General features: G+C 56.5%; 3 protein-coding genes across 5 annotated transcripts in view; all 3 read left to right on the top strand.

Moving 5' to 3' along the window:
- The first annotated feature begins 61 nt into the window (after nt 1–61).
- LOC103666018 (fructosamine 3 kinase related protein) lies at nt 62–9248 on the top strand. The gene is made up of 6 exons (XM_040639926.1): nt 62–259; nt 4403–4554; nt 5411–5502; nt 6365–6447; nt 7579–7701; nt 7970–9248. Exons 1-6 carry the CDS (start codon nt 119–121, stop codon nt 8306–8308), a joined length of 930 nt encoding a protein of 309 aa, XP_040495860.1. The 5' UTR covers nt 62–118; the 3' UTR covers nt 8309–9248.
- Nucleotides 9249–13987: 4739 nt separating this feature from the next.
- FN3K (fructosamine 3 kinase) lies at nt 13988–22691 on the top strand. 2 transcript variants are annotated; one of them, XM_040639924.1, is made up of 6 exons: nt 13988–14143; nt 16205–16356; nt 17140–17231; nt 17606–17688; nt 21298–21420; nt 22266–22691. In XM_040639924.1, the coding sequence occupies exons 1-6, from the start codon at nt 14003–14005 to the stop codon at nt 22602–22604; spliced, it is 930 nt and encodes a 309-aa protein (XP_040495858.1). In that variant the 5' UTR covers nt 13988–14002; the 3' UTR covers nt 22605–22691. The 2 variants fall into 2 exon arrangements, with proteins under 2 accessions (XP_040495858.1, XP_040495859.1); XM_040639925.1 differs by lacking the exon at nt 13988–14143 and adding an exon at nt 14691–15054.
- A 1436-nt stretch (nt 22692–24127) lies between these two features.
- The window catches only part of TBCD (tubulin folding cofactor D), a 159810-nt gene continuing 156882 nt past the window's right edge, over nt 24128–27055 (top strand). Inside the window, exons 1-2 of one of the 2 annotated variants that reach the window (XM_040639915.1) lie at nt 24128–24332; nt 25650–25700. In XM_040639915.1, the coding sequence (XP_040495849.1) occupies nt 24149–24332; nt 25650–25700 (235 nt within the window). In that variant the 5' untranslated portion in view covers nt 24128–24148. The remainder of the gene's footprint in view (nt 24333–25649; nt 25701–27055) is intronic. The other variant, XM_040639916.1, reaches the window with a different exon arrangement.

Raw genomic sequence — 27055 nt, 5'->3', positions numbered from 1 at the left:
CAATCCCCGTGTGTTCCCGTGACTAGGTCCCGCCCCCCTCGCCTCACCCAATCACGGTGCGTCTCCGCGGGTGGCTTTTCCCTGGCTTGAGGCAGTCCGCGGACGTGCCTGCTTGAACATGGAGGCTCTGCTGAAGCGGGAGCTGGGCTGCGACTTCGTCAAGGCTACGGGTCACTCGGGGGGCGGGTGCATTAGCCAGGGCCAGAGTTACGACACGGACAGAGGACGGGTGTTCGTGAAAGTGAACTCCAAGGCGGAGGTCAGGGCCGCCGTAGGCCGGGCCAGGGCGGGGTGGGTGGTGGTCGGCGTTTGGGGTCTGGGTGGGGCTTCAGGCCCGGGTCTGGGGTCCTGGTGGGGAGTCTGGGGGGTCGGAGGTCCGGGATTCGGGGTCCGGAACCGGCGTGGGGGTCGAGATTCAGGACGGGGTCTGGGGTCCTGGTGTGGAGTCTGGAGGGTCCGAGGGCCAGGATTCCGGGTCTGGGGTGGGGGGGGGTGGAGGTGCTCAAGGCCCGGGTGGGGGTCCGCACAGCAGGGCCACAGGGCCTTGGCACTTGCTGACCCCCTTGCTCCTCCGGCTGTGTCTGGGCGTTCCTGGGGTCGCGTGCCCAGGGTGAGCCATATAAACCCGGGAGGGGGGGGGCGGAGCGGACACTCTGGGCGGCCGTCTGGGGACCCCTGCGCCCAACTATGCTCCCTGCTGCAGTGTGGACGGTGGTTCTGGGGGGCTTTGCAGTGGGGGGTGTGGCGGGCCGCTACTTTGAGAAATCCCTTGCTGGAGGAGTTTTGAACAGGGACTGGCAGTAGCAGCTTCTTGTTCTGGGATTTATTTGAACTTGCAGAGATCAAAATCCTCTCTGGATTATTGCAAACATTTAGCCACTGCCTTTGTGAGTTTGGGCCGCGGGATCAGAGTACCACAGACCGGGCAGCTCAGTTCTGGGAGCTGGCAGGTGCCTGGGGAGAGCCCACTTCCATGATGGGAAGGCGACTTCAGTGTGTTTTCAGTGTCAGGGGGAGGGAGCTCCCTCGGGTCTCATCTGTCAGAGCACCAATCCCATTAAGAGGGCTCCAGCCTGTGGAGCCTAATCACCTCCCAGCAGGGTCACACGGGGGGACAGGTTTCGACAGAGGAACTGGGGAGGGGGCACCAGCTTCAGCCCACTGTAGTCACCTGCTCCAGAAAATTCTGTTTGTACATGAACCTTTTCGAGAGGGCCCTGTAGAAAACAGGTGAACCTCACTGCTGAAGCCGTACTTCCTCCTGGTTGCTGGTGTCGCTTCTGTGCCCAATTTGGCTGGGTCACCCAGTACTGTTAGCCAGAAGGCCCAGGCTGGCTCCAGGAGGCAGTGAGCAGTTGACAATGCGTTGTTTCAGATGGGGCTGAGGGGACTGACCCCAGTACCAAGTCCTCATGTCACACGCCTGGCGTGCTGTTATTCTTTCCCTAGAAGGCGTTTTTGCGGTTGTTTTCATTTTCTTCCCAGATGTGAATCCCACCTTTCGTGATGGGGACGATCTCTTTCTGAGTCGTGGCTGTTCTCTCAAGACACACTTTAGTGCTCTGTTCTGCAGAGATCAGTGGCACGTCCTGCCGCCCCGCCCTTTTATAGGAAACTGCCCGCATTCGTGCTTGGAGTTTCCTCAGGCAGCTCTTACATTCTTCTGCAGGGCTTCTCTGTTTCTGGTTTTGTTTTCCCACTTATGTGGCATCTATCCTTTTCCTGTTTGTATTTCCACCTTCACTGGCTTTTGTTATAATTCAGAATGGGTGTTAATTACAGGGGAAGCAAATACTTTCCAGGGATTAAAATGGGCCCACGTAGTGATGCTTTCTGAGCATTGTTCTTGCACTGCTGTGTCCTCAGGTTCTTGTTCTTTTGTCATCAAAGTCAATTTTCTTCTTTTTTTTTTTAATTAAGATTTAATTTTTAAGTCATCTCTACACCCAACCTAGGGCTGGAACTCACAACCCCGAGATCAGGAGCTGCCCGTTACCAACTGAGCTGGCCAGGTGCCCCAAAGTCCATTTTCTTTTTGCTAATCTTTCTCCCCTAAGTTCCTTCTGCTCCTTTGGCAGATAGTTCTGAACATGTAATTTCTTAGCTTTCTGTGGAAAATACTGTGTGAGTCATGCAGACAACTAGCTGTACCTACACGTTTGCTGGTTGTATGAAAACAGGGCTTTCTTTTACGCTTTACCTTGTAGGAAGTGAAAGTACCTTCCACACTTCTAGAAGACTACCTGATTGCTCTTCTCTTTTCCTTCTCACCCCGCTTGACTTGGCCTGCTCTAAATAAGATTGTTCTTTTTTTTTTTTTCTTAAGATTTTATTTATTTAGTTGACAGAGAGAGAGACAGCCAGGGAGAGAGGGAACACAAGCAGGGGGAGTGGGAGAGAAAGAAGCAGGCTCCCAGTGGAGGAGCCCGATGCGGGGCTCGATCCCATAACGCTGGGATCACGCCCTGAGCCGAAGGCAGATGCTTAACGACTGAGCCACCCAGGCGCCCCTAAATAAGATTGTTCTTATCTGTCTTGCATACTTGCCGTTGGTTCCTCTCCTTCTCCTCCCTTAAGCTCCAGATCTTTTTTGTAGCACTGTGCCCCACCTGCTGCCTGCTTCTTCCTCCCTCTCCTCTCACGGAGCAGCAGACACTTCTGCGAGAGAGGCTTCACCTCTGGCTGGGTTCACAGATCCCTCTCCACCTCTTCCCCCATGATTATTGATCTTATTCTACCCCTTACTTTCCTTTTCACGACCAGTGCTCTGGTACAAAGTGTAGCTGGAGCGTAGTTGTTTTCCCTGCATCTCCTAAAGAGAATGCTCCGAAAATGCTCGAGGCGCCGTTCTTATCTTCTTCCTCAATGACCTTAGCTCTCCAAGGTAGTGTAATAATAGTGATGTTTTGAAGTGCTCAGAATGGGCTAGGTAAGTGTTAGCTGCTAGCTCAGTTACTCGTGGCAGCGAGCCGGTGAGCGCGGTGCTGTTACTAACCCCGTTTTTACGGGAGAGGGAGAGGCACAGAAAGTTAAGCAGCTTGCCTGAGGTCATAGAGTCCGTCCTGAGAGTATGTGGAGAGACGTCCCTGGCAGCACTTTGTAGAAGCCCCACGCTGGAAGCCAAGCTGTTAGTACACTGGGCGAGCCCATTCTGGAACACTCGCACGGGGAGCTCTGTGCAGCAGGGAGAGTAAACTCTTGACTGTTGATGCACCAGCATAACAAAGGCAGCGGGACAAAGAAGCCAGACTGTCTGTGTCAGCACGCAGAAGGACAAAGTGGACCGGACAGATCTGTGGGGGGAGGGGAGGGCGCGAATGGCTGGGGAACAGAGGCGCCTCCGGGGCTTCCGGGCAACAGTGTTCTGTCTGTGTCCGGGGGGGGGGGGCAGTCACGCAGTGTGCAGACTTCGTGAAAATTGGAGTCAGATGCTCCCACTTGTGCCCTTTTCTGCTCATACTCCTATAGTGTTTTGACTGAAAAAAAAAGAAAAATGAAAAAGCTACTTTAAAGGGAGCAGTTACTTTGGGAAGTTTGAGATTTGTCTGAGAAGTCAGAGCATACGAAGTCTGAAGCATGATTGAGGAAGGGTCTTACTTGGCGAAAGGTGGAGGTGGTGTTCCAAGCAGAGGCACCCCTGCACATGGGGGCTTCGGTCTGTGAGGAGCTAAAAAAAGGCTGTAGTCCAGGAGCACAGGGACGTGTATGTGTGTGCTGGTGTGTGCACACGTGTGCGTGGAGGTGTAGGGCTGGAGCCCAGGGCAGGGACCCCAGGTGAGCGTAGAAAGTGGGCAGGGCCAGACCCTGTGGGGCTGTCACACAGGTTGCTAGCTCGGGGTGTGTTGTGGGCTGGGGTTTGCCTTCGGTGAGGGTCCCTGTCGTGGTGAGCAAGGAGATGAGGTGAAGGACAGTCACTGCCGCCTGGGGGAGCAAGGACTTCAAGGGGGAGGTTGGAAATGGCGGGTAAGATGGGATGGTTTCCCGTGCGAGATTGGAGGTGCCCTCAAACCAGGTGAGAGGTGAGTCCAGATGCCTGGCATGTGCAGGTGGAGGGCCAGGTGGGACAGGACTGTGGCCGAGGTGCCGTCTGAGGATGGCCCACGTGCGCAGTCCAGCTGTGCACCTGACATGTGGTGGGCAGTTAGAGGCCTTGCACTTCCCTCTCTGGAGAGAGTCAAGCAGAGTGTCGAAGAGGGGCCGGAACGAGAAAGCGGCGTCCCTCTTACTCTGCGGCTTCATGCATAGCCTACTCTGCCGGAGCAGGAGACACAGCTGGTGGTCCGCCGTCGTCACAGCCGCGCCTTGAGATTGTGGTGCTTGAGGGAACAGGTCTGCACAGACACTTTCCAGAAGTAACCTTGCTCTCCCTTCTCTTCCCCCTCCTCCATTGTTTTTCGGAAAGGCCAAAAGAATGTTCGAAGGTGAGATGGCAAGTCTAACTGCCATCCTGAGAACAGACACCGTGAAGGTGCCCAAGCCCATCAAGGTCCTTGACGCCCCAGGAGGGGGCAGCATGCTGGTGATGGAGCACTTGGACATGCGGTATCTGAGCAGGTCTGTCTGGGCACCTTCTCCTCCTCCTCCTTTGCTTGGCTTTGTTTTCCTTTCTTTGTTGTTTGCTTTTGTTCTTTTTTTTTTTTTTTTTAAAGATTTTATTTATTTATTCGACAGAGATAGAGACAGCCAGCGAGAGAGGGAACACAAGCAGGGGGAGTGGGAGAGGAAGAAGCAGGCTTATAGCGGAGGAGCCTGATGTGGGGCTTGATCCCATAACGCCGGCATCACGCCCTGAGCTGAAGGCAGACGCTTAACCGCTGTGCCACCCAGGCGCCCCTGTTGTTTGCTTTTGTTCTAAAGCATTTTCCGAGCCTTCAGACTTTTTTTTTTTTAAGATTTTATTTATTTATTTGAAAGAGAGAGCACGGGGGGAGGGGCAGAGGCTGAGGGAGAAGCAGACTCCCCACTGAGCAGGGAGCCCAATGCGGGGCTCGATCCCAGGACCCTGAGATCATGACCTGAGCCGAAGGCAGACACTTAACCCACTGAGCGCCCCCCAGGCGCCTCATGGCTTTGTTTTTCTTCCGAGTGTTTCCTTCATATCTGAGAGCTTGCCTCTGGGGTGTAAGTTTGAGGGACCCGGGACCCCATGCATCATGGGTTCTGCAGACGAGTGACACGTACTCCACACGCCGAAGGCAGACAGGAAAGGAATCTCCCAAGGTGAGGTGCTGACAGGAACCCAGTTGCCAGGGAAAGAGCATCAGACAACCAGGGCCCATCATCTCCCCTTTGCTTCACCGAAGCGGACTTTGTATCCCCTTGACCTGTTCTCCGTGCCCTGAGACTGTGCAGGAGGCTGTGACCCCGCGATTATGTGCCACACACTCGGCTGACGCTATTTATTTCACAGCCATGCCGCCAAGCTTGGAACCCAGCTCGCAGACCTGCACCTAGAGAACAAGAGGCTCGGGGAGACACTCCAGAAGGAGGCTGGCACTGTGGGTATGCGGCCGTGTGGGCGCGAGGGCCCCTCGAACATGTCTGGCCGGCGTGGCATGTGGGTGGGGTCTGTGTTGTTGATGCCCAAGGAAAGGAGTGTCAGCCCCAAGGCTGGGGTACAGCGGACTCTGTGCCGTAACGCAGCGCATTTGGAAGAAGTGCTTCCTGGACTCGAAACCCTGTCCTGTTATGGTTCCTTTAACCCCTCCTTCCCCAGAAGAAAGCCTGTCAGAGTTACTCTGGCTTTCTGAGTGGTGCCTTTTCTCCTGAGAACAGCCCCACGTGAGGCACAGCATGGTGGCCCTCATGTCTAACCTTGGTAGAGCTTAGTGTGGTGTTGACATTGAGAGTGCCTTCTGGTATTTTCATCTTCTCGTGTTTGATAATCCGTGTGCAGCCCTGGGTCACTGTGCTAGTGGGATAGCTGACCCTCCAGGAGCAGACGACCGAGACTCCAGTGCGCCAGACAGAGCCGGTCCGGCTCCGTCTCCCCCTTCCAAGCCCATGGGGTTTAGGCCTTCGGCATCTGCTGAGTTGGGAGGGGGGGACTCCAGGGCCAGGCTGGCCCCCGAGAGCCATCCTTTCCTGATGGGTCGTGGGTGGCTGTTTTGGACGCAGTGTTGTCGCTCCTCTGAGCGTCCTCTGGTGCCTGTCCTGGGCAGTGTGGGTGTCCTGCATTGTTGAGTGTACAGGCTCTGTTCCCGGGGCCTGAGGGTCTGTGGAGCCCAGGGCCCTTGTTTATGTCTGGATGAGGACACGAGTGAAGGGCACACCAAGGACAGACCTTGAAGCTGCCCTCATCTCCAAGAGCAGCCCGAGGGCATGTGGGAATTAGTTGTCTCCCTTGTTTTCCTTTGCTTGCAAGGGAAAGGAGGCGGGCAGGTGGAACGGCCCTTCGTGGACCAGTTTGGGTTTGACGTGGTGACGTGCTGTGGATACCTCCCCCAGGTGAGCAACACCAGGGCTTTGCTTCTGCCTTCCAGTCAGGTCGGCTGCTCAGGGACGGAACAGCCTCTCCCCTCTTTATGAAATTTAGTAAAAGTCTTTGCTCCCTTCTCTTGGCTGGTTTTTAAGAGGCTGATGTGAGGTTTACCCAGCTCACATGCTAGACAAGCTCAGAGAAACAGGACCAGCAAGTCAGGATGCTGGATTTGAAGCTGTGTAAAAATTAGAGTTAAGAAAAATGTACTTCCTACTAAATCCTCCAGGGTAGCACGATGCAAGGGGATTGTACCTTCAGCTTTACGGTTTTGTGGTTGGCTCCCTGGGAATCCGGGCCCCGGGGCCCTGTCCGATGCCCGGCAGATGTGGAGCGGGACGATGGCGGCTGCGCTCTCGGAGGCCGCAGCGGCTGCTCAGAAGAGGCATCCTGAGTGAGCAGGAACTTTCAGGGACGCCTGTGGGCACAGGGCCTGAGTAGACACTGTTTGGGTTTTGGAATGTGGGAGAGGTTGTCAGGAACCTGCTTGGGGTGGTGGGTGGCTGAAAGCTGGGGTTCCCCAGTCCCACCTGCTCCATGCAGCTCTGGGGGCGTTGGGCTGGCTCTGCTCCTTCCTCACCAGCCTGTAGCTCACCCCGTGTGCATACAGAGGCCCGTGCATGTGCGTGCACGCCTGTGGGACGGGTTCTGTGTCGTCGGGCGGTGTCCACTGCCCCTGTGCTCCTGTGTGCGTCTCTTGCTTCCCTCCTGCTGGTCAGCATCTCGACGGTCTCCTTGAACCGGGCTTCACATGACTCCTCATGTTATCACTCTGGGGAGGGCAGTGCTGGCTGCTTGTCCTCGGGGCCAGGCGGATGGTCAGAAATGAGCCACGGTTGGGGAAGGCCAGCCAGCTCTGAGCTCTGTGCTCCCACATGAGTACAGGTTGAAAGAATGTGTCCTAGAGCTCTTCAGAGTGGCCTCTGGTGCTTTGCACTGGGAGGGCCCCTGCTTCTGGGACAGGGCCTGGGGTCCCAGCCTGTCCACAAGACACCATCTGCCTGGTCAGCCGCCACGCCTTCCACAACCTACCCTTGCAGTGGTGCCCCGCCGCCTCGGGCGTCTTCCTTTGGCTCTGGCATTTTCCTCTGTCCACACAGGTGAACGACTGGCAGGAGGACTGGGTCACCTTCTATGCCCGGCAGCGCATTCAGCCCCAGATGGACATGGTGGAGAAGGGGTCTGGGGACAGGGAGGCCCGGGAGCTCTGGTCTGCTCTGCAGGTGAGAGGAGCCTCGCCAGGCCCTGCAAGCCCGGCAGGGGAAGCCCTGTGGCAGGTGTGGCCACCTGTGGCCCAGGTCTGGACAGGAGGTGGGCTGGGCCAGCCGGTGGGGTGGCTGTCGGTGTCCCTCCTCCCTGCCTGAGCTGTGTGTGTCCGTGCACATCTGTGTGCCACGCTCCTCCAGGGTGGTTGGGCCACGCTCAGAAAAGCATCTGCATCTTTCCCGCACGTGTTGGTCACTTTGCCGAGAATGTGTTTCCTCCTTGCAGCTAAAGATCCCTGACCTGTTTCGTGACCTGGACATTGTCCCAGCCCTGCTCCATGGAGACCTCTGGGGAGGGAACGTAGCAGAGGACGCCTCTGGGCCCATCATTTTTGATCCGGCTTCTTTCTATGGCCACTCGGAGTATGAGCTGGCGATAGCCGGCATGTTTGGGGGCTTCAGCCGCTCCTTCTACTCCGCCTACCACAGCGCGATCCCCGAGGCCCCGGGCTTCGAGGCGCGCCTGCAGCTCTATCAGCTCTTCCACTACTTGAACCACTGGAACCATTTCGGATCAGGGTATAGAGGGTCCTCCCTGAATATCATGAGGAATCTCATCAAGTGAGCCTCCCTGCTGGGGAGGGGCCTCAGGTTCAGGTGCACCAGGTCCCAGCCGACACCTGCGGCCGGCGCCTCCTGTCCCCACAGTCCTGTCCATCAGGGCGTCTTCCCCGAGTCTTCACACTAACTTCGTCCTCCCGAGGTTGTACATTTCCTTAGACTTCCTGGCTGGGTAAAACCTCACTGGAGATGTGATGTGACCAGAGGGACCCATGGAGTGTGGGCCCCGTTGAAACTGCTGCCCGGAGGCCGAGCAGGGAAGTGGCCGCTGCGTCAGGCGCTGCTGAGGACACGTTCCCCCAGCGGTTCCTCCCGTCTCATCTCCAGAGCGACTGATGTTCAGGAAGGTGCTTCTCAGTGGGTTAGACGCGGGTGTGGATGTGAAACCGGTAGTGAGGACAGCGTCTAACGGCCAATCTCAGCTGAGCACATTCCCTTTCTTTCTGCCCCCTTTGCGTCCTGCCACAGGCCACGCAGTCTGGAATGTGATTCTGGGAGGGACCAACCGCTAGTCTTGTGCCCCCTCTGCGTCCTGCCACAGGCCACGCGGTCTGGAATGCGATTCTGGGAGGGACCAAACCGCTAGTCTTGTGCCCCCTCTGCGTCCTGCCACAGGCCACGCGGTCTGGAATGCGATTCTGGGAGGGACCAACCGCTAGTCTTGTGCCCCCTCTGCGTCCTGCCACAGGCCACGCGGTCTGGAATGCGATTCTGGGAGGGACCAACCGCTCGTCTTGGGTAGATGTGGAGCCAGTGCAGCCCTCCTGTTAGCGCCCGTCTTTGCCGTTTGAAAGCTTGTGAGTTGCTCCTTTGTATAAAAAAGTGCTAAACCAGCGGCTCTGCCTTCCTCGTCTCACAGTGCTGGGGAGGATTCGTGAATGGCATGGACGCTGAGAAAGTCTTTTGCATGAACATTTGAATAAACTTTCATGGATTGCAATGATGCACACGACTGTGTTTCCTTCATTTGTGACTCAACGTTTATCTTAGGTGTTTGCCAAGGAACCTTTGTAATGTGTCGTGACAACCAACAGGTGCAACTGTTGTTTCTTAAGAGCAGTTTTCTTTCTTGACTGTTCAGTAAGAGGACAGTGCAGAGCTTCCAGAGAAGGACAGATGGAGCCCGAGGACTGCTTCTCCCGTCTGACTCAGGGAGGCTGGACTGCTACTGCGGGCCGCTGCGGGAGGCCTGGTAAACAGTGGACAGTAGAGAGAGGCCCGAGAGGCTCCTCCTGGCAGCTGTGCCATCAGCGCGTGTGTGGCCAGGGCCCCCATGCAGGACGCAGTATCACAGCGTGTGGTGGGTGCTTGGCGGATACGTGGTATGTTGGTGTCTCCTGGCTTTGGTGGTGGTGCAGGACTTGTCAGCTTCCTAACTTGGCAGTTTGTATGATTGCTCGTTCTAAAATACCCACTTTCGTACCTAATTCTGCATCCAGAATTTTTTACACGTGTATATATTTTTATATAAAGAGTTGTCCAGGGGCGCCTGGGTGGCTCAGTTGGCTCAGGTCATGATCCCAGGGTCCTGGGATCGAGTCCTGCATCGGGCTTCCTGCTCAGTGGGGAGCCTGCTTCTCTCTCTACCCCTCCCCGCTGCTCGTGCTCTCCCTGTCAAATAAATAAAATCTTAAAAATGAATAAAATCTTAAGAAAACAACGAGTGGTCAAGATGGCATAACCTGCAAACCCAGAGGCCCAGGAACCTGCCCAGAGCTGCTGGTGGGTTGCAGTGTTCGCGAAAGCCCCTCTCTGCACATGTCATCCCAGTACAGAAATCACACTGTTTTCTGGGTGTCTGGGCTGACTGGGAAACGGGATGAATTCCGATTTAGAGCCATACTTAGAGGGCGGCTGGGGGATGGCGTCCTGGCGGCAGCCTGCCTCCTGTCCTTGCAGGGTGGCCTGCTGGCCTCTGGAATATCAGGAAGATTTGGCTAGACACACAGGTTGAGCTCTGGATTCAGCTCCTCGACCCCTTGGCTGCGAGACGTTTGAGCCCTTCAGGGCAGCTGCGAGCACCCCAAGAGCTGCCAGAGGCGGGGGAGGGGGTCACCTCTGGGGCGGTTGTACTGTACCCAAATGCCTCATGGTCTGCCCCTGCCAGAGTACCACCTGGCCACGGAAGGAAGTCCTCAGAAAACGAGCTTTACCTTCCCACCCCAGAGCTTAGCGTGTCCTTCTGATGAGAGTGGCCCCGAAACCTTGGTGTCTCCACCTGAAACAGGACTCCAGTGCCCTCAGGGTCAGAGACCTCACTGCACCCTCTGTGCGCACGACCGGTTTCAGGCCCAGTGCTCGTATCTGGGGGCCTCAGCGGGCTGAGCCCTCCCAGATTTTGGCCTGTGTGGGATCTGAGTGCAGGGCTGTGTGACCCCCTCAGTTTGCCATTACCGCAGTTCCCATGTCTCAGGTTTTCACCTCCCTTTGTCCCCACATCCTGCTCACCTTCCCTCCTTAAGTCTAGCTGAAGCGCAGGGAAATCCTACAACCAGCATAGTCTAGTGTGTATGTCCAGGGCTTGGGTTTTGAGATCTCGTCTAGGCTCCAACTGCAGGGCAGAGATCGGGGAGGGAACTCCTGTAGAAGAGGGTCTGACCCTGGGCTGCCCCAAACAGCAGGGTGGGCGTTCCTTGTGCGTTTGGAACGGGCTGCATCTTGCTGGGCAGAGCTCCCATGCCAGGGGGTCCAGGCAGCCGAGGGGGCCTCCTGTTTGCTGCAGGACAGTGCTGGTGGGACGCCTGCACTGTCTGGAGGCAGGTGCGACTCTGTGATGGGATGGTGTTTGGCACACTTTGGGATTCAGAGGGAATCAGAATTACAGCCAAATAAGGGAGGAAAAGAAGTTTGGAAAGAAGTTCCCGTTGCTGCAGGGAGCAGTGCACCCAGCCCCTGGAAGAGGGTAGCACTTTGCTCCAAACAGATGTGAAATTAGCAATTGGTACGCTGAGTCTCAGGAGACTTGCATATCCCTGGGACGGGTCCCAGTGTAGGGGTTTGGAACTAGAAGGACCCTCTTCGAAGCCTCTCAGCCCTCCACCTCTGGCATGATGGGAACCACACTGCACTCGGAGTCAGAGGACCAGCACAGGAGGCTCTTAGGTGAGTCACCTGAGCTCTGGACCCCTCTTTCATATGGGGCTGATGATGACCCCCACGGGCTGTCCGAGTGCCTGCCCGTAAGTGCATCTGGTGCCCGGTTCCCCACTCGCGGGGGACATCTTCTCTGTCTTCCCCGTGGAACTGGCTTCCAAAGCCATCTTGGGTGAGACTAGCCAGTCTGCGTGGATTTGGGCAGAAGTATGCAGACACACTGTAATGTGTGCAGAAACAGCCATCAGAGTGATCAAGGCATCCGAATTGCGGAGAGGTGGCAGGATTCCCCTCCCTTTCTGAGAACAGTCATCTGCCTGAGGGGCATGGCCCCAGCAAACTCCTGATAGAGGCCGGGGTGATGGACGAGCGGGGACACCGGGACGGTGTCCGGCTGAGGGTGCAGCCAGGGCCTTGGGACTCCAACCCCCCACCCTGCTGTCTTCCTGGGGCCCCTTTTCTGAGCAGCATTGCAGATGCCCCACCCGGCCGTGGGCTGTTTTCCTTCTTGGTGCCACTGGACTCCATGTCACAGTGAGGGATGTGATCAAGCAGCGGAGTCCCTTGTATGCACACGACCCCATCATTATCTCAGTCTGTCCCACCCCGCAGATCCACTCTGAGTTCCAAGAACTACCACAGCTCTCTGAGTCTGGATTCCAGCTGGGGCTGAGAGGTGTCTTCTGCACCTTTGCAACCTTAATTCTGGCTCTGGGGGAGCCAGGAGAACCAGGAGGCTGGCTGTGGGGAGAAAGGAGACTCAGCTCAGGGGGCACTTGGGTGTACCTGATCACATCTCCCAGCTGAGCTTCTGACCAAACCTCAAATTCAAATGCAGCTTTGAGAGGAGGGTGGGACCCTTTCGCAAAGTGACAGTGCTCTCTTTGGCATGGTCTTCACACTGAGGATTCGGTGGCTCAGATGGGAGCTGGGGGGTCTGGGAAGGGACCCCAAGTGCCTGGGTTTCAGGACCAGTAAGATGCTGTGCCACTGCCCGGCTGCCACCGGCCACGTTCAGACCCTGCTGAGCAAACCATGCCCATGGCCCGGGATGAGGCTCAGTGAAGACCAGCGTCTCCCATATGGTGCCTGGAGGGTCATGGGTGCCTAACTCTGGCAGCTTTGGGACCCACTTTAGAGCAAATATTTGTAATTCTGAAAAAGAGAATAGAGAAAGCAGGGAGGAACTCATAAAGAGCTGAGGACAACTTCACAGGGCAGAAGGACCAAGTTTCCATCTTGAAACAGCTCACCTGACCTGCCTTGGGGGTGGCAGGAAACTCAACCCAGTCACCTCCCTGGGAAATTGTCAGGTCCTGGTGACACCAAGAGGACCCTAAAAGCCTCCAGAGAGAGAAGAGTTTCCACACAAAGAGGAAGAGTCAAAGTGGCCTCAAACATCTCAACACCAAATGAGCTGGAAAGTAATGGAGCAGGACCTTCTTGTTTATGAGGGAACAGGACCTCATTTCCAACCTGAAATTCCATACCCAGCCAAACTGTCAATCAAGAATAAAGACATTTGCAGATGTTCAGGAGCTCAAATCCACCTGTCGGGAATCCTTCCTCAAGATGCGATAGGAAGGTGGGCTTCACGAGGCTGAGAGAAAAAGTCTAGGAGGAGGAAGACACGGAGGGGCAGATGCCTTTTCCACAGAAGGCCACACAGTCTCTCCCATCCCACCTGCTGTTCTGCAGTGACCTTGTGCATAGGTGTGTGCATGGCTGTGTGCACATGGGCATGTGTATTTTTTTGAGATTTTATTTGTTTATTTGACACAGAGAGAGAGAGTGAGCACAAGCAGGGCGAGCAGCAGGCAGAGGGAGAGGGAGAAGCAGCCTCCTCGCTGAGCAGGGAGCCCGATGCCAGGACCCTGGGATCATGACCTGAGCCGAAGGCGGATGCTTCACCCACTGAGCCACCCAGGCGTGTGTGTTTTGAAGTTCCCTTTGAGGGCAGCAGGTCTCTTATCAGGGGTCCCATTCTGGGCGGGGTTGGCACTTGCTATCAGAACCCGGGAGCAGCCCCTATCTCTGAGGGCCACCAAGTGCCCTGACGAACAAGCCCAGCCCCCGCAGCGGGCTTCACTGGGCAGGGTCTGGGGCCAGGCACGATGTGGTCCAGACCCCCAGCCTTGTCTGGACAGTGTGAGCCTAGCTGGGCCGGTGACCTGTGTCCCAGGGACAGCGGGCTCTACCCTGAACTGTGTCCTGAGTCCTGCTGGGGCCCGGGCCGAGGTCCAGCAAGGGTTCGTGGAGCCTCTGCAGGGACGTTCTGGCAGGGCGCCCCATGGGTGGGCCCCACCACGAAACTGTCAGGGCACCCCGTGCGGACACAGGTGGAGGGCACCGCCCCACCCCTGTCCCCCTACGGAAACCCTCCTCCAGCCCTCGCCCTCCGGCTGCGTCCGTCCGCCGCGGCGCGCGCGGGCGGGGAGCGCGGGGACCTGACGCTGCGCGCATCGGGGCGGACGGCCCGGAGCCCGCAGGCCGCGCAGACCCGGCGCCTCCCCCGGCGGTCAGCGGCCTCGGCAGCGGCGGACTCCGCCCCGGTCGGCCTCTGCGCGGTCCCGGGCCCTCCCCGGCCCCCGTGTCCCCCGCCCCCATGGAGCAGCTGCTGCGCGCCGAGCTGCGCACCGCGACCCTGCGGGCCTTCGGGAGCCCCGGGGCCGGCTGCATCAGCGAGGGGCGCGCCTACGACACGGACGCGGGCCCCGTGTTCGTCAAGGTCAACCGCCGGACGCAGGTGGTCCCCCAACAAGCCCCCGCGGCCTGAGCTGGAGGCTGGAGAGGGGAAGGGGTGGGGGTGGAGGGGGCGCGGGTGCGGCCCGGCGTCCCTGGCGGGAGTCAGCCGGGCTCTCGCGGAGCTGGCACCTGCGGGGCCGGCAGGACTCAAGCATTTTCTAAGGGATAGGGGCTTTTGTCAGCTGCAGGATATATAATCCTGCGTCTGCCTTAATTTCTGCGCCCATCAAGCATGGGGGAAGGGAGGCTTGGAGTCCTGGGCTGCGTCTGCCACCCCCCCCCCCCGGGCCCCGCCCTGGGCTCCCTCTTCCACAGCCCGTGGGTCCATTTCACCAGGTGGGAAGAGGCGGGAAGAAGGCCGAGGGACCACAAGGGCCCGGCTCGTGCCCCTCTACTCACAGGCCTGTGCTCCTGTTTGCACCTGGGTAACGCCTGCTTAAAATTTGCTGTTAAATATACTGTGTGGGAAATATTAACACTTTACAAACGGAGAAAGGTAGTCTTGGTAAGTGCACCCCGGGTGCTGGGGATGACCTGGTGGGGGACTCCCCAGAGGCCCCCCGTTCCCTGTGGGCCAGGCCCCTGTGTAGGAGTTGGGGGGGGGTGCTGGCTATGGGCTGAAGGACTCCCAGAGAGGCTTCTCCCTGTCCTCCCGCAGCACTACGCACCTGGGGTGGAGAGGGGGAGGGGCTGGTCCAGCATCCCTGCTTTGTTGGCACAGGGAATCATCCGGGAACTTCATTTCAGAACCAAAATCCCTCAAAATAGGCCCCACCTACTTGGAAGCAGTTTTGGGTTCAGGGTTCATGCAGGCTCTGGAACCCTCCTCGCTGAATGCTCCCCCAGGCCGGGATCCCACCATTTGCCCTTGAAATCCTGGGTGCTGGCACACAGTAGGTGAGCAGATGACAGGTGAGGCCCTCAGGACACAGGCAGTCTGAAGCCCAGGTGTTCTCTGCCCCTGTATGTTTGGGGGCTCGCTTGCCCTGGGAGCACAGCCGGGGATTGCTGGGGATTGCTGGGTGCTCCCTGACTGACACTCGCCACCCCTTGCTTCACAATCCCAGGGGTGGGCTGGCAGTTTGGAGGATGCCTTGCCTCATTTTCCCCTGGAGTACTTTGAATTAAAGGATGGGATTCTTTGCCTGTGTGGAAGTAGATGCTTCAGGCTCATGAGAAATAATTCCATAGCCAGAGGTGTTCACAGGCCCTATTAATAAGCACACTTTTAACCAAGTAATAGTGTACCTGGGGTGAGAGTTCACCTAGTTTAAAATTGGGGTATTTGTGGGAAATGTTTTAGAAATAAGACGGCTGTTGGGTCCCAGTGGAGACTGTTCCGTCTTCTTCCTGGGTGGGGTGTGAGGCTTCTTCCCAACCCCCAAGCGCTGCTGGGTGCTTATCTCTGGGGACAGGCCCTGGACCCGAGCCAGGCCCTGCTGACCTCCCTGCTCTGCCTTCCCTTGCCCCAGACGTTTGTCCCAGTCACTTTGGCATGCGGCCCCATGCGTCCCTGTGCTGTGATTGCTTGAGGCAGTGAGGTGGGCAGGTAACCTGGAAGGGGACCCAGGTCCAGCTCCAGACCCTCCACAAACCCACACTCTGAGGCACCCACTCTATTTCCTGGCACGCCTGGCACCCCCGCAGCACCCCAAGGTACCTCGCAACCTCCATGGCTCCCCATGGCACCTGTGGCCCCCTGGCCCCCTGCAGCATCCTGCAGTACCCCACTGTCCCCCCAGGCACGCTCACCACTCCCATGGCCTTCCCAGCACCCCCAGCACCGCCCCTGCACCTGTGCTTCCTCACCTCTCAGAGAAAGCACTTGGGGCACAGGCATCAGCATCCTGCCCACCCCAGGTCCCAGGTACAGCCTCATCCTTGCAGCCTCTTCCCATCCGAAAGGGGCCACTTTGCACCCCACTCTCTGAGGAGCTGATGTCTTGCTCTCCAGCTAGTTTTCAGTGACTGAAGGTCCTGGGGATCCCACGTGGTTGCTCCTGTCCGGGGCAACAGAGGTCCCTGTTGGGAGTTGGAGCTCATGGCCGTATTCTGGGTGCAGGCCCGGCAGATGTTTGAGGGAGAGATGGCGAGCCTGGAAGCCCTCCAGACCACAGGCCTGGTGCGGGTACCTCGGCCCATCAAGGTGATTGACCTGCCTGGAGGTGGGGCCGCCTTTGTGATGGAGCATCTGAAGATGAGAAGCTTGAGCAGGTGAGGGTGCCTGAGTGAGTGAGTGTGTGTGTGTGTGTGTGTGTGTGAGAGAGAGAGAGAGAGAGAGAGAGAGAGAGGGAGGGGAAGGGAGACTGAGAGAGACAAAGGGAGCAGGCTCTTGCTGATTGCCCGTGTGTGCCTCCATCCAGTTACCAGAAGCAGGGCCAGGATCCTACCCCCACCCCCGGATTATTATTATTATTTTTTAAAGATTATTTATTTATTTGAGAGAGAGAGCACGGGCAGAGGGAAGAGCCAGAAGGAGAGGGCACGTTAGTGCAAATTGGGCAGAGTGAGGTTGACCTAGTAAGTATCGGAGGTCCTTAAATTTTTATTTAATTGTTAGAGTTATGTATATTCAATGTTTAAAAAAGGTGGAAACCATGAATTCATGTACAGAAGACGTAAAGCCGCCTGTAATTCCATCAGCAAAGAATGGCCAATGCCAACATGGTGTGTGAATATCCTCTCAGTCTTTTTTTAATATGTGATTTACATTCGTTTTTACAGAACTTCGGAGCTGGTTTTTCCTTAGCTGTTAAGCCTCTGCTCCTTACTTCCCTGCACCTTCCAGGGCTTGTGTTGAAGGCCACCAGCCCACTCCCACTGGGTGATTTTATACTATTTTGTTTTTCAGAAAGGGTCACGGCCTGCAGGTCATTTTTCACTTTTTAAAGCATGGAGAGTAGTTTGTAAGGTATTTAGAACGTTTCTCCATGCAGAGCATTTGTGCTGCTTGTGGTGATTTCCTGGGTGCAGCGGCGGCCTCTCCTCTTTCCTCAGTCAGGCATCAAAACTCGGAGACCAGATGGCGGACCTGCACCTGTACAACCAGAAGCTCAGGGATAAGTCGAAGGCGGAGGAGAACACAGTGGGTACGTTCACGCTGCTTCTGCGCGCCCTTGGCCCCGTGTGTCTACCTGGGTTGGTGCTCACGGTGGTGTTTTCACGGTAGGTCGAATTGCATACTGTCTTCCTTTACGCTGCGGCGTGCAGGTGAGATTGTTAAGTGAGAAGTCTCGTGGCGCCCACAGGTGGGTAGGACTGGCTCACGACGCCGTTTAGGCCCAGCCCTGCTGGCCAGTGTGCCTGAGGCAGGAGGGTCCTGCCGATCCCCGTGCTGACTCGCGGCATAATGTGTAATACACCCTCAGACCGGCCACGTCCCAGCAGTGCAGCCCAGGCCTGTCCTGGCGCTCTGCTGCGCTCTGGCCTTGAAGAGAAAAACAGCAGCTCTTTCTGTTGACAGGCCGGAGGGCTGAGGGTGCCGAGCCCCAGTATGTGACCAAGTTTGGCTTCCACACGGTGACGTGCTGTGGCTTCATCCCTCAGGTGAGTGCCCGCGTCAGGATGTCCCTGCTGAGCTGATGACTGCTCCCGGGGCCCCAGTGCTGGTCGCCCCATCCCTCGTAGGTGCCAGAGCGCCAGTCCTCTGGGCACCAGGACGACGGCCCGATTTCTGAGCTCAGAGTGTGAGCCGTGATACCTGGGATGGGAGAACAGAGGCAGAAGTTCACGGAGTTGAGCTCGGAGGAGGCGGGAAGCTGTGAGGCAGGCGGAAGACCATCAGAGCAGAGGGAAGAGGCCTTACTGGGGGTGGTGGGTCGTGCGATGAATGTAGGGCACTGAAGTGGGTGGAGGTGAGGTCATTTGATGTCAGGGGTCAAGTCTTGTAATTCTCGTGACATAAACTCCATTTTTTTCAAAGTGTACAGCGACACCTGGGAGGCTCAGTCGGTTAAGCATCTGACTCTTGATCTCAGCTCAGGTCTTGATCTCAGGGTCGTGAGTTCAGGCCCCGCATTGGGCTCCACTAGGCATGGAGCCTACTTAAAAAAACCCCAGAAAAACATGTATAGTTCAGTGGTTTTTAGTATATTGCCTATGTTGTGCACCCATTGCCACTGTCTAATTACAGAACATTTTCCTCACCTCCAAAAGAAATCACATACCTTTAGCAGTCACTCCCCATTCCCCTGCCTCCAGCCCTGGTAACAACTCACCTCTTCCTGTCTCTACGGATTTGCCCATTCTAGGCATTTCGTGTAAATGGAAGCATATACTAGATAACCTTTTGTCTCCCCCTGTCTCTCCTGTGTGGGCGGAGGGCGAGTCTCCCAGGTGGATGGCACTTGGAGTAAGATCCTTATGAAGCGTGAGCCAGACTTAGGGAGCCCGGCCACTGGGCAGTCCTCGCATCTGGGGTCCCTCAAGCTCTACACACAGTGGTTTCCCAGACTTGTGAGGACTCCGTAAATCTCCGCTGAAGCCGGGTCCCCCAGGGTCATGCATCTGCCTGGAGCTGGTGGCCAGTGTGCTGAACGGGGCTTGGTGTCCTGCCTCAGATGTTAGTTTAGGGCTGTGGGCTCTCCAAAGACGTTGCACAGTGACTTTTCAAGAACAAAGAAATGAAGTCACACACAAAACCCCGATCTGTGAAGTCGACAAGAATGGGGCTGGTCCATTAGGAACACAGGCAGCCCTTGGTGCCTCTCTAGACTCCGGAATCAGTGAACCTATTTAGCTCAGCTGCACCTGACCAGGAAGGGGTGAGGGACCTGGGTGGACACTTAGTCCACCTTGAGCTGGGACAGAGGGTCCTGCATGGAGTGCCTGGACAAGCCCGGAAGTTCCAGGAGGGTCCTGCTCCTTGGGAGGGATGCGTGGGCCTTCAGGGGCTTGCAGCCATTGTTGGGGTGACGCTGAGTGGTGGCTGCGGGCTTCTCAGACACCTGGTTTCTAAGCCCCCTTGGGACCACTGGCATTTTGTGCACAGCCACTCCCTGGGCACATCTCTAAGGGCTTTATCCAACACCAGTCCCCCAGTTGCCATAGCAACCTTAGGAGGCAGGTGTCATTGGACTCATTTTACAGATGAGGAAACAGATGTGCAGAGAAGCAAAGCGGTGCCCTGAGGCCATGTGGCTAGTGAGTGGAGGGCCAGGATTTGACTCACAGTCTGGCTTCAGAGGGTGGGCCTGAAGCCCCTCGTTGCTTTGCCCCTCTGACAAAGTGAAGGCTGGGTCCCACCAGCAGTGCACTCTGGGGGCCCTGCCTTTGGCAGCTCAGGGAAAGTCCTGCCTTTTCTGGGTCAGAGGATCACAGTCCCTGTGTCCTGGAGGAGGGACTGGGCTAGCCAGTGCTGGTATCTAGCTTCTGATACTCAGTCGTGTCTTTTATAACCTGGTCATCCAGAAGGAAGATGGAGCCTTGGACACTGGGAGACTGTGCAGACAGATGGGGCAGGAGGGGCTGCCACTCCCTGTGCCTCAGGCTGTTGGGGAGACGGCCTCCCCACCTGCTTTTGAGGCACACCCAGCACTAAAGGGGTGGACCCTGGGCTGAGGGACCACAGCACCCAGCACAGGGAGTCCATGCTGAGAGCACTGACCAGGGACATGGGTCTGCAGGTCACTGCGAGGCATGCTCTTTGGAGAGTCCTTCCCCTGAAAGGTTTGCCAAGGTAACACTTTGTATGAAATCAGCTTTGCATCTTTAAAAAAAATTCTATTGAGGTATGATTGGCACAAAATAAGCCGCACATTTAAAGCGTACAATTTGGCAAGTTTTGACATATTGACATACATACCCGTGAACCAGTCACCACAGTTGGGACGAGTCTGTCTGTCACCCCCAAGTGTCCTCTTGCTCTTCCCTGCCCCAGCAACCACTGTCACTGCAGATAGTTTGTATTTCGTAGAATTTAACACAAGTGGAATCGTACGGTCTGTGCCCTTTTCTGGCTACGCGCACTCCGCTTCAGCATCTTGAGGTCTTCATCTCTGCTGTTGCTTGTGCTTACAGTCCGTCCCTTTGTAGGACGAGCACAGTCTGTTTACCCGTTCACCTGCTGCTGGGCATCCGAGTACTTTCCAGGTTTTGCTTTCACAAATAAGCCTCTATGAACCTTTGTGGACAAGAGTTTGTGGAGACAAATGCTCCCACTTATCCTGAGTAAATACCTGGGAGGGAAATGGCTGGGTCATATGGTAGGTTCGGATTTAACTTAAAAAATTATTTATTTACTTATTTTAGAGTGAGAGAGAGTGAGCGGGAGGAGGGACAGAGGGAGAGGGAAAGAAACTCGAGCAGAATCCCCGCTGAGTGTGGAGCCCGACGTGGGCTTAATCTCACGACGCTGAGATCGTGACCTGAGCCAAAATCAAGAGTCGGACGCTTAATTGGCAGAGCCGCCCAGGCGCCCCTAACTTTTTAAGAAACTGCAAAAATATTTCCCCAAGTGGTTGTACCATTTTACATTCCTACCAGCAGTGGATGAGGGTTCCAGTTCCTCCACGTCCTGGCCGCTCTTGGTAGTTTCCATTTTTAAAAATTATAGTCATGCTGGCGAGTGTGCTGTGGTGCCCACTGAGGGCCGGTGACGTGGAACATCTACTCATGTGCCTATTTGCCATATATCATGGCACAGACATTGAGGGTTATTATGCTCTATTCATCAATTGACCCGCTCGCCGTTGTGAAATGACTTTCTTTATTCTTAGGATATTCTTATCTCTGAAATCCGCTGTCATTACTACAGCCATTCTAGCTTTCTTTTGACTAGTGTTAGCATGGCGTATCTTTTCTATCCCTTTAACCTATTTCTGTTTTTATATGTAAAGTGCATTTTTTTGTACACAGCCTGGAATCAAGTCTTTTAACTGGGGTGCTTAGACCCTTTGCATGTGATGTGCTTATCGATATGGTTAGGGCTGAATCTGTCATCTTGCTCTTTGTTTTCTCTGTTCTTTGTTTCCCTTTTTCCTGTTTATCTGCCCGCTTTTGGACTATTTTTAATGGCTCCGTCCTCTCTGCTCTGTTGGCTAGCTGTACTAGTTGTTGTGTCTGTTAGCGGTTGTGCTAGGGTTTGGGCAGTTTCCATTGGTAGCTCTGTCTTGGGGGCACCAGCTGCGGCCTCAGTCCCATCTCCTCGTCGTGCAGGTGAATGAGTGGCAGGATGACTGGCCGACCTTCTTTGCCCGGCACCGTCTCCAAGCGCAGCTGGACCTCATTGAGAAGGACTATGCTGACCGAGAGGCACGGGAACTCTGGTCACAGCTACAGGTGGGCGCGGAGCTTACTCTTTGGGACAGGGGCTGTCCTTTTATGAGCCTCCACATTTGTGTGGGGTCCTCTGGGAGATGGAGCCTGGAGCAGAGCTGCTCGAGTGTGGACACATAAGTGCCTGACTATTGGCCTGGGGAACCTGGGAAGGGGATGGTACCTGAGGACATACTTGGCCCCTGAGTGCAACTCTCACTGGCTGGGTCACTAAGTACTTAACCTCAAGCTTTGCTCACGTGAAACGCAGGTGCTTGACTCATAAATGGTGGCATTTACTATTGCTTTCTGACCCACTGTTACCCCGTTCTTGTTTCTTTTCCAAAGCACAAATGTCTCACCTCTTAGAGATGTGGGCAGCAGATGCCCCAGAGTGACTAGTTTGAAAATGTAGCTCTCAAAATGTTAAAAACAGAATTTGCGTGCCAACCCAGGGTGAACATACAGCAAAGAAATTTTATTTAGCTCACTGATGAAGTAACCAGTAGTATACAGAAGAGGTGCGGGCGTATATGTGCTGAAATAAAAGGAGAGTAGAGAAAGTTTGCCAAGTTGCCTAAGAAAACCCTCCACTCAGGTTATTTGGCCCGTACTCTACTGGGCCACATCCACTGAGGTCCCTACTGTATGGACGTCATTAGTGCTGTGGAGCGTGCAGACCTGAATTAGTGAGATAACGCTGCAGTCTCCTGGACTCAGGGGATCCTTATCTCTGGGCTTCATAGACCAGGCTGCGGTTGGACCCTGAACAAACATGAGGTCGTCTTTGCTTATTTCCAAGTATTGGACGAGGAGACCGTGGCTCATAGTCCCATGGTAACTCTGTGTGCAATGATTACTTTTCTTAGGTGAAGATCCCGGATCTGTTTTGTGGTCTAGAGATCGTCCCTGCCCTTCTTCATGGGGATCTCTGGTCGGGAAATGTGGCTGAGGACGACTCGGGGCCCGTGATTTATGACCCAGCTTCCTTCTATGGACACTCTGAGTTTGAACTGGCAATTGCTTTGATGTTTGGGGGGTTTCCCAGATCCTTCTTCACTGCCTACCACCGGAAGATCCCCAAGGCTCCAGGGTTCGACAGGCGACTGCTGCTGTACCAGCTCTTTAACTACCTAAACCACTGGAACCACTTTGGGCAGGGGTACAGGAGCCCTTCCCTGGGCACCATGAGGAAGCTCCTCAAGTAACAGCCGGCCTGCGTCCCTGCCTCCCCGCTTGGCAGGTAACTAGGGCTGGCAGCACCGGACTAATAAAGTCGGGGGTTCGGGACCAAAGACTGTGTTAGTTGTCTCCCCCGCGGTTGGGCTCATGTGCAGAGGGCCCAGGGCACCTGACAGCTTTCCAACAGGCTTATTATGTATCGTGATCTGGGGGGAATTGGGGTATTTTCATGATAATGGTTATAGAAATCCACACAGATCTGGGATTTGTGTCGGTGGAAGTTGGGGTCACACCTCGCGGTGGACTCGGTCTCAAGCAGAACTGGAGACCAGTTGGTGGGTCTCCTCTCTTGAGCGGCATCTCTGCGCTGAGTGGAGCTGCGAGTCCACCCCTGCCCAGGTGCGGCAGATGGAAGGATAGGCGCTCCCCGTAGTGAGGGACGGACAGCGGCTGCGGCCACTGCCCGGCCAGCTCCGCGCTCCAGTTTCCGGCGGGTGTTTGCGGCTGGATTACGAGAGGCTGAGGGTGGGGGAGAGCCTCGGGCAGTGGGGTGCCCCCTGCGGTCTGGTGGCCGCGTCGGCCGGTTGGCTGGGGACGTCGGGGCTGACATCCTTGAAGGGGGGCGGGGCAGGCGGCCCTGGGGCGGGGTCTGTGGGGCGCTGGCCGGCCACCGTGCGAGGCGGAAGACGTGGCCACGCCTTCATTACCCGCCGCAAAGTTACCCGTTTCGCGGTGGGAGCGGCGCCCAAATTTCTCTCTTCTGAGAGTACGACTGCCCAGCGGGCCTCGCGGTCAGGAGGCTGGTCCCACCGCGACGGGTGAGCCTGTTCAGACTTTCCAGAAAGAACTCCACCCCAGACGCACCCTTCCAGACATGTGACCTTTCAACCCAGAAGCTGCCAGCGTCGCAGCACCAATGTTTGTGGGATGTGCGGTGCGACTGGCGCAGCAGCTCGAGCGTGCAGGGGGTCGGGGCCCGGGTCTCCTCCCGGGACTCCGGCCGCGACTCCGCTCCCAGCGCGGGCCCCACCTACCCTGGCTCAGGCCCGCGCCCGCCCCCGCCCCGCCCCGCCCCCAGGCTCCGTCCCCACCCCACCTCACCCGTGAGCTCAGGGCCGTCCCCCTCCGGCCCTATCCACAGGCTTAGACACCCCTTCCCGCTCCCCCGCCCCTCCCCGCCTTGCCCCCCACGGGCGCAGTTCCGCACCCCACCTGGGCTCCACCCACGAGCTCAGACCCCGCCCACCCCGCCGGCGCCATGGCCCCGCCCCCAGTCCGCGCAGCAGGCTCCGCCCTCCCGCGTCCCGGGCTTCGCCAGATCCAGGCTCCATTTACCCGGGCCCCGCCCCACAGGGCTCGGTACCGCCTCTGCGCTCATTATTTTGGCGGCCGGCGCGCTCCGTAGCGGGTCCGAGGCGCGAGGTCGGAGGTCGCGGGGCGGGGCCAGCGTCGGTAGCCGCCGCCTCTGCCCGAGCCGTTGTCCCTCAGCCTGCATCAGCCGGCGTTCCCTGTCCCCGTACTCGGGCGTGGCCGGGCTTCGAGTCCACGGGCGCGGTCTGGGACGCCGAGGATGGCCCTGGGCGAGGAGCCGGCCACGGGCGCGCCGGAGGACGGGGCGGAGGACGAGGCGCTGGCCCGCGGCGGCGCCCTCGAGGTGTTCGGCGAGAGCGCGGAGACTCGCGCGCTGCTCGGCCGCCTGCGGACGGTGCTCGGCGACCGTGCGGCCCGGGAGGGCGCCTTGGAGCGGTTCCGAGGTGCGCGCGGGGCCCCGGCACGGTTGCCGTGTGTGCATGCTGTCGGGCTGGACCTGCTGCTCTGCCCGAGAGCTTGCACCTGGAGCGCACCTGTGGGAGCCGTGCCCTCGTGCGCGGGCGGCCTCACCTGGCGGCGGAGGGGCGGTGGGCGCTCCCTCTCCCTGGCTTTGGAGGAGGGGTGCGGAGGGTTGGGCGTGGGGACCCCGGTGTGAACCTCCGCGGGGCGGCCGGGACTTCCAGTTCTGCCCCGCCGGGTTGCGAGAGCCAGCGAAGCACGGCTCCTCCGAGACGGCTGTGTGGACCGGGAGGCGGCGAGAGGAGGAGTCGCCGCGAACCCGCGTGCCGCAGACAAAGGCGCGGAGAGGGCGGGGGAGCAGATGGCCGTGCAGTCCGGGGACATGACCCCCGGCGCCCTGGGCCCTGCAAGGGGACCGGCGGGGAGCGCGCGGGACTAGTTACTGGCCAGTGTCCGTTCTCCGACTCCAGCCCCCGGAGAGTCAGCGGCGGGCGGAGCCCTGGGCACTTGTCTCTAATGACTGATGAGGGAGCGACTCCCCCGGATCCCAGAGTGGGATCGGAAGCGTTTTGTGACTCATTAAAACCATCTTTGTGGGCCCTTTCTGCTGAGGAAATTCTCGCCGAGTTTTGCCTTCCTAGGTTTGGGGTGACGACCCTCTGACTTTAGGGGAGGGGCACTGTGGCGGCAGACGGGACACAGCATGTGCTTTGCTGACACACCCGGGGTTAATTCTCACTTGCCATTTGGGCTAAGTGCTTCATTGCCCTTCTGGGTCTGTTTCTTTGGTTGTGGACTGGGGTTAGCAAGCCAGTATCTTGTGCACAGAACTGTTGTGGGGTGAGGGGGGTATCCAGGGGCCAGGGAGAGCCTGTCTTCCCATTCCAGGGAAGCTGGCAGGTGTGGAGGTGTGTGGCACAGAATATCTGCCCCAGGTGGAGTGGTCTTTGCATCTGATAGGAGCAGCGCCAGCTGCTGCAAGGAGCAGAAACCAGGCTGCCTGGGATGGAGGAGCGTGTGCTCTGAAGAGTTGGGGCCCGGGAGGTCTCAGTGCCTAGTATGCTCTGCAGAGGGAGGAGTGAAGGAGTGGAAGGTGTCTGTGTCTGATTGATGGTGGGGGGAGAGGAAGGTGTGCTGAGGAAGCGGAGTGCGTGGGGCTGGCAGCGGGGGTGGTGGGGGGCTGCTCCAGGTGGCCTGTGCTCTTAAGAGCCTCGAAATAGCACTCAGGGGGAAAGTGAGGATTCCTGGGCCTTGTGTGCATATTTGCCTCAGTGATGTTATTTCTGTGTTTTTCTTTTTAGTAATAATGGACAGATACCAGGAGCAGCCTCATCTGTTGGATCCACACCTTGGTAAGAACAGAGGCTGATGATTTGTGTTTTGATCCTTCAGTTACAGATGATCACAAAGGCCTTGGTGTATGCTGTGTGTGTGTGTGTGTGTGTGTGTGTGTGTGTTTGTGTTTGTGTTTGCCAGCAGAGGGTATAGGGATGAAGTGCCCTGGCCTTATTTGTTAGGCCAGTTAATGCTAGTGGACTGTGATAGTCCTAGGAGTTCCAGATGTTGCCCTAGGCTGTGGGCAGATGTATTTGAGCTTCTGTCTTCCTTGCTGTTACTTAAGAGCCTCTTCTTTGCTCCTGTGTATTTTACTTTTTTATTTTATTTTATTTATTTTTTAAAGATTTTATTTATTTATTAGAGAGAGCACGAGCAGGGGGAGGGGTAGAGGGAGTAGCAGACTCTCTGTCGAGCAGGGAGCCCGATGTGGGGCTCGATCCCAGGACTCTGGGATCCTGACGTGAGCCAAAGGTAGACAGTTAACCAACTGAGCCATCCAGGCACCCTCATCGTGTGTGTTTTAATCTGTTTGTTTTCCAGGCACATTTTGTTAGAACCGAGTGCTTTACGGGGGGGAGGGGGGGTCACCATTTAATCCTCAGTGTCTGAGGATGCTGTGTAAATATATGATCTATGGTCATCCGTGTTTATAGATGGAGACAGGCTTAGGTTTTCTTAGCATAAGGGAAGTGGCTTTTTGGTTCTTTGTTTCTCATTGTTTATTTTTGACCTGTTTCATACTGATAATTTTTTTTCTTTTCTCTGTCTGCAAAAGTAACACTCCTGGCAGTGAACTTAGGAAGGAGGAAGGTAGCGAGAGTCACTTAAATTGAAAGGCAGCACAGGGTGGGGGTTAGGTGCATGAGCCCCAGGCCAGACTGCCTGGATTTGCATCCCAGTGCCACCACTCAGCTGCTCTGGCCTGAGTTTCCTCACCTGTAAAATGGGGATTATTAGCACTACCCACCCCACAGGGCTGTTGAAACTTCAAACGTTACCATACGAGGCATTAGGGATTAGCTTTAGCATACACATATGTGCCTTTTAAAAAGTGGGCTGGTGTCGTGTGTGCTGTTTTTTTTCCTTCAGGTAACCAGCAGGTTTTGTAGAAGGTAAGCTTTCTGAATTTTCACCTGTCTCAGGCAGAATAAATGCATTCCGTATGTGGTTGATAGCTTGGCTGGCTGAAGACGGAGGGCATGGTTCCCTCATCCACTGTTACCAAGTCCAAGTTTCTTTTTCAGGAGACCTTTTTTTGCTTTTTCTCTTATGCTGGGCATTAGCTGGACAATTTTAGCCTGAAGACTGATATCCTTTGGCATAGGGAACTTCTGGTGTGTCATTGGTCATTTCTCGACTTCTGCTTTCT

The sequence above is a fragment of the Ursus maritimus genome, unplaced genomic scaffold (genome assembly GCF_017311325.1).
Source record: "Ursus maritimus isolate PB19 unplaced genomic scaffold, ASM1731132v1 scaffold_24, whole genome shotgun sequence".
NCBI classification, from domain to species: Eukaryota; Metazoa; Chordata; class Mammalia; order Carnivora; family Ursidae; genus Ursus; species Ursus maritimus.
The sequence above is the reverse complement of the archived record's forward strand: the minus strand, read 5'-3'. Positions and strand labels throughout refer to the sequence as shown.

Excerpts from the sequence above, each read along its gene's own strand:
- FN3K (XM_040639924.1), top strand. The coding sequence starts at position 14,003 with ATGGAGCAGCTGCTGCGCGCCGAGCTGCGCACCGCGACCCTGCGGGCC. Across the intron at positions 17,232-17,605 it reads GGCGGAGGAGAACACAGTGG|GCCGGAGGGCTGAGGGTGCC; the intron begins GTACGTTCACGC and ends TTCTGTTGACAG. Across the intron at positions 17,689-21,297 it reads GCTGTGGCTTCATCCCTCAG|GTGAATGAGTGGCAGGATGA; the intron begins GTGAGTGCCCGC and ends CTCGTCGTGCAG.
- LOC103666018 (XM_040639926.1), top strand. The coding sequence starts at position 119 with ATGGAGGCTCTGCTGAAGCGGGAGCTGGGCTGCGACTTCGTCAAGGCT. Across the intron at positions 5,503-6,364 it reads GAAGGAGGCTGGCACTGTGG|GGAAAGGAGGCGGGCAGGTG; the intron begins GTATGCGGCCGT and ends TTTGCTTGCAAG. Across the intron at positions 6,448-7,578 it reads GCTGTGGATACCTCCCCCAG|GTGAACGACTGGCAGGAGGA; the intron begins GTGAGCAACACC and ends CTGTCCACACAG.